Below are 16,070 nucleotides of genomic sequence, written 5' to 3'. Positions count from 1 at the left end.
GATGGGAGTATCTTTTGGTGATGTTGCGCGGCAATCATGGCCATGGGAAATTGCAAGCACCTGAAAAATTCACGCATTTTTATGTCAAAAAGTTTGAGGTTTCTTACTGCCTTGGAAATTATTTTGGAATTTTACTGTTTATTCAGCTAGCTAGTAGTAGTAGTAGTATCCTTTTGTGATGTTGCGCGGTAATCATGGTGGCCATGCATGGGCTCCCGCTCCACTCCCGGCGCCAACTTTAAGCCGTTGCTCAACTCAACGGTCACCACGCTGTCCCGCGCGCTCGGTATTTAAGCCTCACCGCGCGGCACACACATCACCAAGAACAAACAAACAACGTTGCAACACCAGCAAGTACGTACGCGACAGACAGCTCCAGCTCTGCTCGGTGCAAGTGCAATGGCGTCGAGCCCCAGCTCCAGCTCCAGCCTGAGGAGCTCCTGCTCCTTCCCCAACCTGCTGCTGTGGCTCCTCAACCTCTCCCTGCTCGCCCTCGCCGCCGCCGCGCTCGGCCCGGCGCTGCTGCTCCGGCCCCGCCCCACGCCCTTCGGCTGGGCGCTCGTCTCCGTGCACGCCGCCACGCTGCTCTCCGCGCTCGCGTCCATGTACACCCACCTCGCCCGCCGTCGCCTCTGCTGCCACGCCCACGCGGCCCTCGCGGTCGCCGCGCTCTGCGGCCACGCGCTCGCCTCCTACGCGCTGCTCCTCCGCCGCGACCGCAGCCTCGCGCTGCTCGGGTCGGCGCGGGACCGGAGGGAGCAGGTCGCGCTGGTGCTCCTGGAGGGGGCGCTGCTGCTGGCCATGTTCCTGGTGCAGGCCGTGGAGCTGGCGGTTGCCTGCGCCGTGGGCCGGCGGTGGGCGAGGGAGCACGAGGCGGCCGAGGCCGAGAAGGCGAGGAAGCGCGGGAGGAAGATGGCGCGCGTGCAGCAGGCAGAGTCGGCGGAGGCCGGCGTGGGGGCAGTGGAGGAGGAGAAGGGGACGAGCGGCAAGGTGGCGCTCCGGGGAAGGATCAGCCATGATGTGCCGTGTGTTTAATCTTCAGAGCTCTTGGCCACCTTTACTTAGCTTTTCTCCATATTGTCTGAACAGCTTTCGCAAAGAGGGATTTGGATTTTTTTAAGAGGACAAGTAAACCCACTTAAACATGGCAGTAAAACTAGTGTACAGTTAAAGTGCTCTACTGTTTAATAGAGAGAAACCCAGCTCAGTTTTCATTTGTTCTAAAGAAGAAAGCCAAAGCAAATCAGAAAGAAGAAATTTTCCACATGCTCTGGAGGGGTGCGCCGGCCCAGGCAGCAGTGCAACGCCTGGGCGACACGCGAGGACCCCAGCAGCAAGCTGCTGTGGTGGGCCCTCCCCCATAAAAAATAAATTTAATATCGTTGTGGGCACATGGCCCACATATCAGATATTAAACTGATAAGAACAGATACTACACTTGATCTTAGCCAAAAGGCCGAGAAAGGTATGCTTCTCCCCGTCGCCCTGGGTCTGCTTATATAGCGCGCCTTCGCCTCCCTTCCGCTCTGGCTGCGCAAGGTGGGACTAAACGAAAGCGCTGCGCTAGCACAGGCACAGCAAAGCTCTCCGCTCGGTTCGTTTTCTCGGAGGCGAGGCGCTCGTCGGTTTGCTTGGGCCGTGGTTGAATATAAGGCCGACTGTAGATGGGCTGCTGATTCCCGTAATATGGCCTGACAGTGCAACTAGTCAACTACACTTCTCTTGCGTTTTCAGTTCTCAAAAAAAAAAAACTTCTCTTGGGTTTTCACGCATACATAATTTTTCTTCGGAAAAAACGCATGAGTTATTATTATTTTAGAGACATTATTTTTTCTTGTTGAATAAAAATAAAAAGAAAAAATGCAGAATTTTTTGGTTCCTTGCGGCGGACGAGAAGGTGGCGAGGCAATGCATGGACGATGATCTTTTGTTACGTGTTGCCAACAGTGTGTTCATATCAGGGACGCATGTGTTGGGCTGTACAACATCCGTTGCAAGAATCGACTCGTATGTGCTGGGTCGGTGGTACAAAACTAGGAGCAGTTCAGTCGAGGCACGCTCTATGATCCTGTACAAACGTGTGTCTCGGCAAATAATCGTATCTACCCTATAATATCTGAGACTTCGGTCTAGACTTCAGGTCATCCGGTCCGGGTCTTTCCGCCTTCTGAAACGATCCATGCAGCTGCAGGAGCAAAGAATTGCTGACGACAAAGATGGAGCTCAGGGCCATCAGTCCTCCTGCACCACACCCACATCACCAGATGTCACCAGATGTTACATTATGGGACGGAGGGAGTATTATACAAATGTGACTGAGGAGACGTAAAACAACCATGGCAACTGTCTTCACCAGATAAACATTACCTGAAAGAGAGGGTGTCATGGCGAAATCGAATTGAGGCAGTAGCGCTCCAGCCGCGACGGGGATGGCCACTATGTTGTATGCCACCGCCCAGGCCAAGTTCTGGTGCACTTTTGCCATGGTTGCTTTAGACAGGGATAGGGCATCTACAACCTGTGCCAGAGATTGTTCTCATCGATCAATGCACTATGCCACTTGAATTAGTCTCCTACAAATCAGTGTTGGAAGAACTATACCTGCGAAAGCCTGTTCCCTAATAGAACCACTGAAGCTGCATCAGAGGCGGCATTCTCTTTCGAGTGAGTCCGCATAGCTATTCCGACATCAGCAGCTGCTAAAGATGGTGCATCGTTTATTCCATCGCCAACCTGTGTAACGGCAAGTAATGACCCATTGTTGTTAGCAGCTCATGCAGATAAACAACATGCTTTCAGTAAAAAGAATACAAAACAGCCTTGTTAACCACCAAGTTGAAACTTCTGTCATATTATCTGCAAAGGATGAATTCTCTCGCGCTTTAATTTTTTTAGCTACGCACAACACTTGGATATCTCATTTGGCAAAGCAGCAAAACTGTTCCCATTATCTGCAAATGATGAATTTTTTCATGCTTTAACCTTTTAGCTATGCATAACACTTGGATATCTCATTTGGCAAAGTAGATGAATGGAACATTTTCACTACAACTAATTTGGGGAGCCCATGCAGAATTGACAATCGGATGTGCTGTTGACAGTAGATCAAAGATAAAACACGACAATAAATTACCATGGCAACTCTATGCCCCTCCCCTTGCAAAGTTGATATAATGCCTGCCTTTTCCTGTGGGGTGAGGGATGACCTTCTGTTTTCACTCCTGATTCCAACAGTTTCCCCAATGCCTTCCACTGCCTCTTTCCTGTCTCCTGACAATATATAGGTTGCAATTCCTTCCTGCTGTAGCCTGTAGATTAACCAGAAAAGGAATGACTGTTACACACTGCTTGAATTATGGGGATATGACTGCAAGAGACACATCACTTGCATGACAACAAAAAAGTAGCATCCGCAACATTTGAGGTTCTGGCGAGATGAAACCATTTTATAACATTAGAGATCAAATGGGTTTCCAAGTTTAACACATTTTGACAAGTGGGGCAACATGATAACTTCTGAACATGTTCCTGGCAGTTAGGAGAGTTATATTTGCACTAATATCACATGGAAAATACATTTACAATGCAAAAGATGTCTCCAGTAAATACCTGTCCACAGTTGATTTTGCATCATCACGCAGAACATCTGAGATAGCAATAGCACCTATTATTCCTTCTCCTTCACGACCAATATAAGCAATTGATTTTGACTGATTCGAAGATGATGCTTCACTAGAAGGCACAAACTCTAGACGCTTTCCAAGATCACTCAGTTCAGTCGGTGACGCCTTGGTTTCAAAACGATCGTGGACCCAGTCCAAATTACCCACTGCAACCAAACGCCCATCTACTTCAGCTAAACAGCCAAAGCCAGGCTGTGTAAGCTGCCCACTTGTCGTTGGAATATCCAGTTTGCACAGTTCAGCCTCCTTCGTTATAGCATTCGCAATAGGATGCAATGCTGTTCTCTCCACTGCAGCAGCAAGACGAAGAATCTCCATCTCGTCATATGCTAAAGAAGCAATAGAAGTAACAACTGGTTTTCCTTTCGTAAGCGTCCCTGTCTAAGAATCACAATATAGGCACTATTTATAAAACAGATACAGAAATTCTGGTCCGAGAAAGATTATAAATGAAGTCATATACCTTATCCAGAACAATTGCATCTATCCCAGCCAAACGCTCCAAAACATCACCTCCTCTAATAAGTAGCCCTCTTTTAGCGCCTGGTTTCAGATAAAACGTCACATGGCGTTGTAAACTCATAAAAGACATCAAGTAAGATAAGAGTTGCTACAAACAAGTACTGAATTGAGGAATGTTTAGTCAATGGCATCAGTGCAGATGAACCTTAAATTGCATTCATGCAGTGTAAATTGTATGATTCATTGTTTCATCAAACATTTAGAAAAAAATTACAGACACTTGGACAAAGAAGTTACCCATGGAAGTTCCTATTAAGATAGCTGTAGGCGTAGCTAATCCAAGTGCACACGGACAGGAAACAACCTGCAGGGTGAAAATTATAAAAATTATCGCAAAGAAGCACTAAAAGAGGCAGTTATTAAGAGTAAGCTACGTGAAACAGCTGCTCAATGGTCAACCACCTCCAAACAGGACAACAACATTGAGATTTCAGGATGTTTTGCATGTGCAATGATCCACAATAGATATGAAGAATGATCAGTGAGTTACTGTAGTCTGGCTATGTAAAATTGTTCCATGATTTTGAAAGGCGGGGCTTTAGGAAAACAATAGCATGGTTACTTACTAGTACATCCACAGCAAGCTTCAAGCTCAAAAGCAATGAGTCCCCATCAGGACCAGAAATATCATTGAGAAGGACCTCCGGAAATAGGTGTGTGCCCAATAAGTACCTTGGGATACATAGAAAGAGTTTAAAGCAATAATTATATAGCTGCGGCAGTTTTTTGTATGCTTTTCTCTGAGAAAGAAAAGAGAAGGAGCAGCAGAGCATACCAGAAAGAAAAGGTTGCTGCAGACAATGTCATAACAGTATACACAAATGGCCCTGCAATCGCATCCGCGAGCCTTTGTACAGGAGCTTCATGTGCTTGTGCATCCTCAACCTGTTCAGGGACAGTGTGAATAAATTACAAACATATTCCCCTTTTAGTATAAAATAATAAAATAGTTATGCGGTGTATACCTACCATGCGGATTATCTTAGCAATTGTTGACGACGGTCCAGTGGTTGTGGCTTTGATCCTTAAAGGTCCATCCTGTAGAAAGTCAAATGAATGGACTTGACAAAATTTAAGAGATCAACCAGGACATAATAAGAATGGGTGAAGAGCTTATTGAAATTTTAGTCCCAATTCTCAATTAACTTCTACATTGACTATGAGCGACATATATACAACACACAGATCATCAATGTTGTAATAAAATCACAATTGATTAACACAATGTAGTGGGAGTGAAGATCAGAACGGGAAAAAAAATACCATGCTTTCTGGCAGAAATTATTATGTGCATGAACATACCCAATTAACAGTTCCAGAAAATACAGGGCATCCTTTTTCTTTTGCTACCGGCAAGGATTCTCCAGTAAGCATTGATTCATCCACAAAACTTGATCCTCCAGTGACATTTCCCTGTACGAATAGGTGTCAGTGGACCATTAGATCTATCAGAATTCTATGAAAGCACAAGGAAGTACAGAAGGTGAAACAGAATGATGACAATCGTGTCTATATTAATGACTATTAGTTCCCTCGCAAAAAAAAAGGAACTAGAACACCCTTCAAACGTTTTGACTCGTCCTAAAATATATACTAATAAATATTTTAATTGAGTAACAATTTTGCTCGAAACAATTCGTTAGAGATAGCATAGAAATTCACAGATAGTAAGGATATCAAAGTATGTGAGTAAGCAATACATGAAACATCATTGAAGTCAGCAAATCAATACCCATCAAAGTATGTGTCTTAGAAGTCTGAAGAATTAATACAGGAAAGAAAAAGGAGCCACCTCCAAATGTCTTTTAGCACATTTATGTTACTTTGTAAGATGCCTTAATGGCCATACAGGGGCTCATCAGATTCAGACTTCATTTATGTTTAATCACATAAATGTTGTATCACTGCACTATAATTGTAAGATACTAGTAGAAAATACAAAAAATAAACCATGGCTCCTTACATCTACAGGGATAGTTTCTCCTGGAAGAACCAATACTGAGTCTCCAACACGGACATCATTGACAGGAACTTCAACTGTTATTGCATCCGAATTCAAAATGCCATCTGAAGGAAGGTCGTCACTTGAGGACGTAACGACTAGCCTCGACTGAGGAGACAAGAGTGACTGCCATATAATATGAGACATAATGAGTTGTAAATATATTGCTTATATTGGTCAAGAAATTGTGTACGTTACTTCACTAACCATCAATATGTTTTCAATAGTTTATACAGATTTACTAATAAAAGTATCAGCCTTCTTATTTTAGCTTCTAGTAATGCAAAAAGGAAATGTTGTATGTGTTCAAACAATGCGTAGATATGTACTTACAATGAGCTCATTCATATCGCTAGATGCCTTAAGCCTAGCACTTTCCTCGAGAGATCGTCCCAGAAGTACAAATCCAAGAAGCATGACCTGCATGCTACAAGATGAATTTCTTCAACAAAACTTTCTTAAAACATAGTTCAACTGTTGTTTGATCAACTGCCAAATCAAATGAAGTAATGTGGAAGACAGAAATATGCCCAACAAATAAATGTTGGACATTGACACTGATTTTGTTAATAGACTCAAAAGCAGAGCAACTTTATTAATTGACAATAATACAGTGCCAGGGCACAAGAGCAGTGGCAGCAAGTACATAGGAGTTCCAAGTTTATTAATATATTTTTCTTTGCTATTTTCATGCATGAAAGATTGCTCACCGGTTCATCGAAGAAGGTTGAATTCCATGCCAATTCAGGGTTCAGCAAGGAAACCTTCATACAAGAAAATCTGTTAGACTGTCAGTATTCTTGTGTGTCTAAAAAAACCATCCCCTATAAGTTCACTTACTGCACTAATAGCAAATGCAGCTGCAGACCCGAATCCTACAAGAGAATTCATGTTGGGGGAGCCTTGCTTGAACGCTCTTAGACCATCGAAAAGTATATCTGAGCAAGAGTTACATTTAACACAGAGTGAGAAAGAATTAATAAAATACCTGAAAAACACAGTGCAAGACCATGCTGGAAATCGGTTTAAGTTCCAACTTGCATTTTGTTCTTAAAATGCAATTTTCTTAACTCTAGAATAAAGAATCCACAATCCCTGACTCTGTCATTATGTCTCTGTTTCGTAGGAGGAATTTAACAAATGTCTCTTAAGAGACCGCCATATATCAAGCAAAAGCTCATGGACCGAAAACCAATATTGTACTAACGATGACTAAATGTGGAGCCAAAGTTCAAACATCTTGTGTCGATACGTCAGACACTCTACCTGGTGAATACTGAGTTTTCTATCATTCCTATGAACTGATTTTATATGTTGTAATGCATGTACCAATCACTATCCATGTGGAAACATAAAACTAACACCACGACACTTATTTTAGCGTGTAAACAACAAGTAAACTGATGCATTAGATTTTGAAGATGATATTGGAGCCAAGTATACCTCTTCCAGGCCCAAACAGCGCCACCACAGCGATGCCACATTTCACATACGAGTTATGCAACACATCCAAAAATGTTCCTGCGTCGTGCACAACCCGGTCATATAATAAGAACACAATAAAATATGCAGCCAATTGAACTTGGTTTTTTCCCGTTCACAGCTTGAGATCACGCTCTAGTGGTTTATAATAATTTAAACTCACCATGGCCGATGTGGATGCCGATCGAGTGGAGGAGATGGGACGCGTGCGAGCCGCAGCAGAGCGCGACGAGCGTCCACGCAAAGGCGACGCGCCCACGGCTCCGGGTGAGGAGCTCCGACTTCCGGGCGGCCATCTCCCTCCACTTGAGCGCGCTCTCCGCTGCCCCCGCGGTCGCGCCCCCTCGCCGCTCCGCGGACGGGAACCCGCACGCCGTCAGCCTCTCCGCCAGCTCCTCCCCGGCGCCCGGCGCCGGCGACCGCAGCCGCACGGCGGCCGACTCGGCGAGGAGGTTGACCGCCGCGCTCTCCACCCGCGCGTCCGCGGCGAGGATCGACCGCACCCGCGCCGCGCAGCCGCCGCACATCATGCCGCTGACGTCGAGCAGCACGGTCGCGCCGGCCCCCTCCTCCGCCGCGGGGGCCACATCGACAGCGGTCGAGGCGGAGGGGTCGGCCGCGGCACGGGGCGTGCCCGCTGGTAGCTCGCGCGGGATGAGGCGGAGGCGTTGCTGGGAGGAGGGAGCCGAGCGGCGGCTGCGCGGCAGGCGGAGGCGCCGCGCGAAGAGAAGAGGACTGGCGCTGGGAATTTGAGCGCGCACGTGGAGGAGGGAGGAGGCGGGAGCGGTGGCCATGGCGGCCGTCCGGAGGTCTCGCCCGGATGAGAGCCTCGGGTGCCCGGCCGCCTCGCCTAGGGGAGAGGGGAGGAGGAGGCGGTGGTGGCCATGGAACGGGCCGAGTCGACGACGGGTGGGGGGGGGGGGGGGGGCGGTGGTGGTGGGAAATGGAGTCACGGAAGAGTGGCCGTGGTGAAGTCGAGAGGGACGGTGACGTGGACTGCTCGGAGGAGATCGGTAATCTGCCATCCTGGATGGATTTTGATTTGATTTTCTGGACGGCGATTGGAGGCTTCTTTGGCGTGGAAAACGCGGTGGGTGTTGCTTCTCGGAGTATACTCACCTTTGTTTTTGCGAATTTTTTTAAAAAAACTTTTGATTTATTTATTTCTAATCATGACAATACAACGAACACAAGAAATAATAAAAATTACAGTCAGACCCGTAAGACGACTACAAGCACTTAAACGAGCCAAAAGCTCGCCGCCAACATCGTCATGCCACCTTTTGTAGTACTTTTTTTAGCATCAATACGGACACAAGCGTTCATATACACGCGCATACACTCACCCCTATGAACGCACACATGCACACCCTATGCCTATGAGCACCTCCGAGAAACTGAGCCGGCATATCATCTTGAGATTTACGAAGTCACCGTAGGCGCCTCGTCGTCGACGGAAACGTCTCCTCCCACTGAAAGCGTATCGCCGGAAATCCTGAAATAAATCCAGGAATAATGCGAGCACCAGGATTTGAACCCTGGTGGGTTGGGGATACCAGGGTCCACCTAACCAACTTAACCACATGTTGATTCGCCCACCTTTTGTAGTACTACGTAGTATAATTGTATGCTTGAAAAGGGTAAATATCTATGAAGAAATTGTGAGAAGATGTTTTTTCATCGTTGTACAAATTTCGCGGAAGAAAGTGCATTTACACCTTAGTGCATGCTTGATTTGATGCCAATTTTTTTGCTTGCGAATGTGTGGGCAAATCCAAAATTTGGCTGTCAATTTCTTTCCCACTAAATTGCTTTGCCAAACTCTATGGAAATTGTCGATTTTTAGCAAGTTTTGTTGCCGGATGTTGGCTTGCCTTTGGCTTTAAAACTTTAAAAAATCATGAAAACAACCGTGCAAATGGATACTATTTAGAAACTTGTGCATTTACAATTTTGTAATGTGATATTAACATTTGTAACATGCATAAAAAATACAAAAACATTTAAGTTTTAAAACTCATGTTGTAACACTCATTTTCTCATTCAACTAGGTCACGTATGGTAGTTTTATTTTACAAACATCTACATGCAGTACCTGTGGTGCGTGATTTTTTCATAGTTTTTTAAAACTTGCAAATATGTTTTCCCCCAGGTGTTAGAAAATTGGTGTTCCAAAACCATGATCATTCTAGTATTTTGCTACAATGACCCACATGACAAAGAGAAAGTTGTCTTCTCAACCATGGAATTTCTTTTTTGCATCGGTTTTATTATTGTTACGGAAACAATTTTTGACTAGAGGTTGTCCTTAATAGCATGGTTGAGGTTATGAGTACGGGAGTGCGTATGACGGTCTTATAACAAAGGTCATCGTACATCCACAAAAGTTAACACAACAATATTTTTAATAGGTTTGGTCGCCTTGGCGTAGTGCAGCTTAATCCTATGTTAGGAGAGTGTCGAAGGGTGATATAGTTGCTGACCCGATTCGAACATGTAGACTCTAGAACTCTCAAAACACGTCTTGGAGCTATAATGCATCCCTTGAGTTTATTTTAGTAATGGTGAATGAGTCACATGTCCATGAGGGCTTACAGGGCTGGTCCTAGGATTTCGGGGGCCCATGAAACTAACACTACGGGCCTCCTTAATATGGACATGAACCAACATAAATGCTACCGATAACACTAAACTGCATCCAAGAGCAATGTTTAGATCAAATTTAAAGTAACAAATAGTAATTAAGAACTAGCGCAATTGTACAAAGGTAATAGATCAACTCAATAAATTATTGGTGATTATCACGCCAAACTCAGAAGAAAAAATCTCAATAACAACCATCTCTAAACAATATCCACTATTGATTATGAATGACCCTTTGCAACAATGAAGACACAATTTGATCATCTTTTTTTTTCTTACCAATCATCATGGCCCATACGACATTGCCTTGAAGTGTAGATAGAATAATAGCGCACATCAGATATAATCGATGAAAACCCATTGTGATAGAAAATTTGATTGTATGTGTTTTTTGGCCGCAGAAAGTTGAACTATTATTACCTCTTGTAACAAACCGAAAATCCATGTTGATTAGTTGATAGATAGTTAAGTTTTCCGTATCAATCAAAGTGTTTAACATTTTACCTGACCGGTTGGATATAGCAACCAATTACTATCTCGTTGTCAAGTCTCTTCTCCGGTCAATCAGCCTGGAATTGCGTCGACATCGCAGACTTGTGGTGGTCAGTGGGCGCGCAAGGACAGTGGTGCGATCTGGCCGGCCTCCTCTCAGACCGGTGACTTGAGAGTCGAGACGGCACACACGACTAGGCGAGAAAAAGAGATCAAAAATTATATAGAGCGATCTCAGATGCACCATGCGTCGATCGAGGTTGGGGTTTTCTTGTATTAGTGGCCAGAGCAGTCGAAATCACGTTTTGACCCTTTTTGTTAAACGAAGATATTACACACATTATGTTTTTTGCAAGATAGTAAATCCAACGATCGGGTCTTCCTTTGCCCAAATGTCGTAGGGTCATATCGCAACCATCGTCTACATATAGGGTATGAACTATCGTCCATATAGCACCGCTCTTAGATAAATGGTTTTTTTTTTTGCGGGTAGATAAAGGCCTCCTTTGATTTGGAGGAATTTTGTAGGAATTTCATACGGTAGAATTTTTATAGAAAAAATTCCTATAGAGCTCTTTGGTTTGTAGGAATGGAATCATATTTCTATTGAGGAAATCTTTCTATCCTCCACATTTCATAGGAAAATAAACATTAGTCTAGACTCAATGAAAAAAATTCTATGATGTGAAACAAAGGATATCTCTTTTACTATTCCTACTCATAGGATTTGAGATGCATGTCATCTCATTTCCTACAACTCTTCTATTCCTATAATTTTCCTACCTTGTGAACCAAAGGAGGCCAAAATAGGTTGTCTGGCCCAGTTTATCACAGGACTCAAATTTTTCTTCGAGGGCACAGACATAAATTATCAAATCAACAGAATGGACAACCAGAAAGGTTCAGGGCTCCTTTGATCCAAAGGAATTTCATAGGATTTTTACAGGATTTGGATCCTTACAATTTTTTCCTGTAATGGTCATTTTATTTGTAGGATTGGAATCCTTAGGATTTTGTCCATAAGATTCATTTGTACTACACTTTGGAGGAAAGTTTTCATCCACTCAAACTTTTTTTGTAGAATTCCTTTGTTTTTCTGTGCTATCAAACTCTTCTTCAAATCAGGCAGGGGTAATAATATGATTGTATGTGTTTTCTGGCCGCAGAAAGTTGAACTATTATTACCCCTTGTAACAAACCGAAAATCAAAGGGGCTGCAGAAAGTTGAACTATTATGACATTCTACTCCTACATTCTGCTTGTTCCCGTGTTTTGAGAATCCGGCGAAAAGTGCGAATCAAAGAGGCCCTCGGGTCGTGAGAGGGCTGGGAATAAGTAAAATTTTACTATCCTAATAAAATTACTCCCTAATATCTAAAAAGGGTCCAGGTCGTGAGCACGGACTAAAGTACTGATGTAAAAAGACTTACTACTGATGAAGTAATAAAGGAACGAAATATGTATATGGCAACCGTGTGGCAGATTACATAACTGCCACGTCGGAATTATGGCCCCACGCGCCTTCCCGATTTTCGGCAAAAATAATGCTTGAACTAGGATTTGATCTCTAGTCTACAGGTAAGCAACAAAGGGAGCTAACCACCTCATCTATGACACTTATTGATGAACAAGCTAAGGGAAATATTGTTTTTGACATGTTTTTGCCTTTAATATGTTAGCACTGAAAAACTTTTTGTTTCAAGCATCGTGGTAACTTTGATCATTGGGAATAAATTTATTGAACCCCCCCTCCCCCGGTAATTTCTATAAATAGCACGATAATATTCACGCCATAGACCTGATAATTTAGATACAAATACAAACATTATGGTAATTTTAACCATTGGGGAAGACAAATGTGAAAATATACCCGATAATTTATGTGTAAATAGATGGTAATATACGCAGCGCACATCTGATAGCTAAGGTAGAAACACCATGGTAACTTTGACCCTTTTTTTTAAAAGATACTCCGGTATCTTCTGTGTAAATAGCACGGTAGTATACCTCCCTCCCCTGGCATTTTTATGTGTAAATAGCATGAAAACATATGCACTGTGATAACTAAACACCATGATAAGTTTTTGACCCGTGTGTGTGGGGGGGGGGGGGGGGGGGGCTTTGTTGCTGAAACATACACCTGATAAATTTTGTGTAAATAGCATGATATTTGAAGCACTACAGACTTGATAGGTTACCTAGAATCACCATAATAACTTTTTGTCCCGGGAAAAAGTTGTTCAAAACATCCCCAATAATTTTTGTATAAATAACATAATAATATAAGCACCGCATAACCGATAACTTGCAATATAAACATGATGGTATCTTTTTTACCAAAGGAAAATAATTTGTTAAAAACATACACTCGCCTTGCGCGTGGGCCTCTTGGATGAACACAACCATGACGTGCCACGGAAAAGTCACATAATGTTTAGTGTCATGAGGGGTACACGTGCTATAGGCGTGATAAGTTACGCAAAAATATCGTGGTAATTTGTGACCTATGAAAAAACCTACCGAAACGCACCTAGGTTTTTAGGTGCAAGTACCATGATAATATACGAACCGTAGACCCGATAACTCATGTACAATCCCCCATGGTAAATTTGACCGGGGGAAGGTTGATGTACATATACCCTGATAACTTATGTGTAAGTATCACAGTATTTTACACATCGAAGACCTTATAATTTGTGTACAAAACACAGTGGTAACTTTGAAGTGGTGTAGTTGTTGAAGTATAGTACCTGGTACGTTCTATGTAAATAGCACGGTAAGTTATGCAACACAGGCCTGAGAACTTGCATACGAATATCATGGTAACTTTGTCCTGAGAAGAAATCATATGGTATACATGAAGAAGTGGCAGTTTTCTCGGGGGTGGGCGCCCGAGATGTGCGGGAAAAGCAGGTTTCTCGGGCGAGTCAGGGGGTCGTTTGGGAGGAGGCGAGGTCAAAGAATGAGGGATTCGTGTGGTATTTTAAAATAAAAGAAATAGAGATGTGGCAGTTTTAATTATATGGCACACGTGAGCCAAATATTACAGTCCATAAAGGAATTGAGTTTTTACACATGACTAGTAAGCTGGCACGTCCACCGCACGTCTGAGAAAAATATCACTTAGGATGTATTCTTAGGTAAATTGCACACCATGGTGGTCACATTGCCTCATAAAATAATAATATATTGTTTCATCCATTCAGTATCTACAGGTAGTAAACGATGAACATTAAATCTACTAATTAATCCTCCAAAACCCCATTGTTGAACACATTGAATCATCGGGCTTAAATATACTAATTAATCCTCCAAACCCCCACTGTTACACATATCAAGTCAGTCGACAACTTAATTCTAGCTTGATACTTCTTAGAACAACATGATTATAGTATAGACTCAATATGCAACATAAATTGGTCCAAAAAAAGACCTGTTTAAAGAAGAAAATAGAATACAATCTACACTCTTCGGTATCGCATACCAGGTTGTTCCCTCTTTCCTCATGATGGCATGTAGATTTCTTCCACGGACTCTAGGTGAACTCTCCATTTCTTGTGATTCAGATTGAAGGAGAATATATCAAACATTTACATAGAAGCTGAAATCAGTATGTACTTCCATTTAATTCTAAAAGAACCGGTTATTATAAGTTGTAATTGTGTGGTGGCATCTAGGGTGAGCATACAAAATAAAATCATATGCATTTTTGACACAGACAATTCAACTATGCCGAACAATAAAGTGAGTACAAATCTATTGAATGGATGGTAATTGGTAATATATTCAAATGAGATTACTCACACTTATAGCAGATCAAGTTAGCTGCCCATGCATTGCAATGTATCCTGCATATGCACCTCGTCACATCCCCAATCTAAGTTTGCCACTGCTGACAAATGTCCATCCAGCTCAATATCCCCCCTTGCGTGCCACCCATCACCCCCCCCCCCTAAGAACTCCAAACACATAACTGTGTACTCTTTGTTATATTGCACAACATGCTCTTCTTGGCAATACGTCCTTGTAGTTTTCAATTGTGTCACTATAAACTTCTATCACCCTTTCTCAAAAGGTTACACATACAGATGGGTTATACTCCCTTCGTCCCATATTAGTTGTCACCGAAACGGATGTATCTCTTGACGAAGGTAGTATTTCACAATGTGCTAGTCTTCGCAAGGCGTGCCTGGATACAACAAAAAGAGTTACCTCTACCAGGAATTGGACAGCTATTAGGAGGTAGCAATAAACAAACCTTGAACTAAAGAAATTCAACTCATTTTGCCCACAACAAGAAATGGATCAAGAAGATTAGTAGATAGAAGTATCACAAACATGCACGGTACTATCCTGCGAAAAGGATCAAGAAGATTAGAACCAACAGAAAAATAAGAATAGTAATACAAAGAGCACCACGTGTGCCCTATGGCGTGTCCGTTCACTCGCATAATAGATCCCACTGGCTAAAATAATTGCAGTTCCTGCCTCAAACGTTGCTATATGGCTGAGAATATAAAAGGGGATTGACAAGATGCATGCATATTGTAGGGTTTCTTCTCACCAGACATGGAGGCGGGGCCGCTGGGGCACGTTAGTGCAGCTAGCTAGATTCCACTGTAATGAAGATGGAGAAGACGAAGAGGAGGAGTATAGCTTGAAGGTGTTGTATCCGTCCTGACAACGTCGACGATGCGCGCGCGCCGCATGGCCGACCTGGCGAGCCTCCTGCCCTCGAGGAAAAATTCCGCGTGCCATGGAAGGAGCCATACACGTACTGACGTACGTCTATAGTGATTCCGGCGGCGGTCTGAGTTCGTCTGACCATCCAGGTTTCTCTGCATGCACGCCGGCCGAGACCTACTCTTCTTTTCGCCGGACAGACGACGGCACCTCGGGCGTGAGCGGCTTCGCCGAGTGGCGCGATCGGAACTAATCCTGCACGATGGGAGACGGCTGCGGCGTCGTAGGGGCCGGAGGAGAAGGCATCGCACGCATGACCGAGAAGCTTGAAGACTTCCTCAACAGCGGCGGAAAGGTTCTTGTCCAATTGAATGAAGAGATTATTTTTTTACCGCATCGGCCGTGGAATACCATGTCAAGAAGGCGTGCCAGTAGCGCAAACGGTCCGGGCTCCTGTCCATGGCAGCGCGGACATCGGTGGCGAACATGTTCGCTGCGCCGGTGAGCAACGTGAAGAGCCGCTGGGCCACGCCTTTGTTCGTATTAAGGCGTCGTATTTGCAG

General features: G+C 43.8%; 2 protein-coding genes and 1 non-coding gene across 3 annotated transcripts; 1 reads left to right on the top strand and 2 right to left on the bottom strand.

The window, feature by feature from the left end:
* Positions 1-51: 51 nt before the first annotated feature.
* Positions 52-1,035, top strand: LOC125554881. The gene has a single exon (XM_048718265.1). The coding sequence runs from the start codon at positions 400-402 to the stop codon at positions 1,033-1,035; it is 636 nt and encodes a 211-aa protein (XP_048574222.1). The 5' UTR covers positions 52-399.
* Positions 1,036-1,273: 238 nt separating this feature from the next.
* On the bottom strand, positions 1,274-1,469 carry LOC125555202. Its single transcript, XR_007304635.1, has one exon. It is a non-coding gene; the product is annotated as a U2 spliceosomal RNA (small nuclear RNA).
* Positions 1,470-1,909: 440 nt separating this feature from the next.
* LOC125552816 (copper-transporting ATPase PAA2, chloroplastic) lies at positions 1,910-8,623 on the bottom strand. Its single transcript, XM_048716504.1, has 17 exons — positions 7,853-8,623; positions 7,651-7,728; positions 7,048-7,145; positions 6,918-6,971; positions 6,541-6,627; positions 6,169-6,333; positions 5,508-5,618; positions 5,175-5,243; positions 4,981-5,090; positions 4,772-4,877; positions 4,443-4,509; positions 4,147-4,226; positions 3,610-4,064; positions 3,134-3,308; positions 2,602-2,733; positions 2,368-2,518; positions 1,910-2,241 (listed from the first exon to the last, which is right to left on the bottom strand). The coding sequence occupies exons 1-17, from the start codon at positions 8,481-8,483 to the stop codon at positions 2,108-2,110; spliced, it is 2,703 nt and encodes a 900-aa protein (XP_048572461.1). The 5' UTR covers positions 8,484-8,623; the 3' UTR covers positions 1,910-2,107.
* Between the last annotated feature and the right edge of the window lie 7,447 nt (positions 8,624-16,070).

Source organism: Triticum urartu, chromosome 4 (genome assembly GCF_003073215.2).
Source record: "Triticum urartu cultivar G1812 chromosome 4, Tu2.1, whole genome shotgun sequence".
NCBI classification, from domain to species: Eukaryota; Viridiplantae; Streptophyta; class Magnoliopsida; order Poales; family Poaceae; genus Triticum; species Triticum urartu.
The sequence above is the reverse complement of the archived record's forward strand: the minus strand, read 5'-3'. Positions and strand labels throughout refer to the sequence as shown.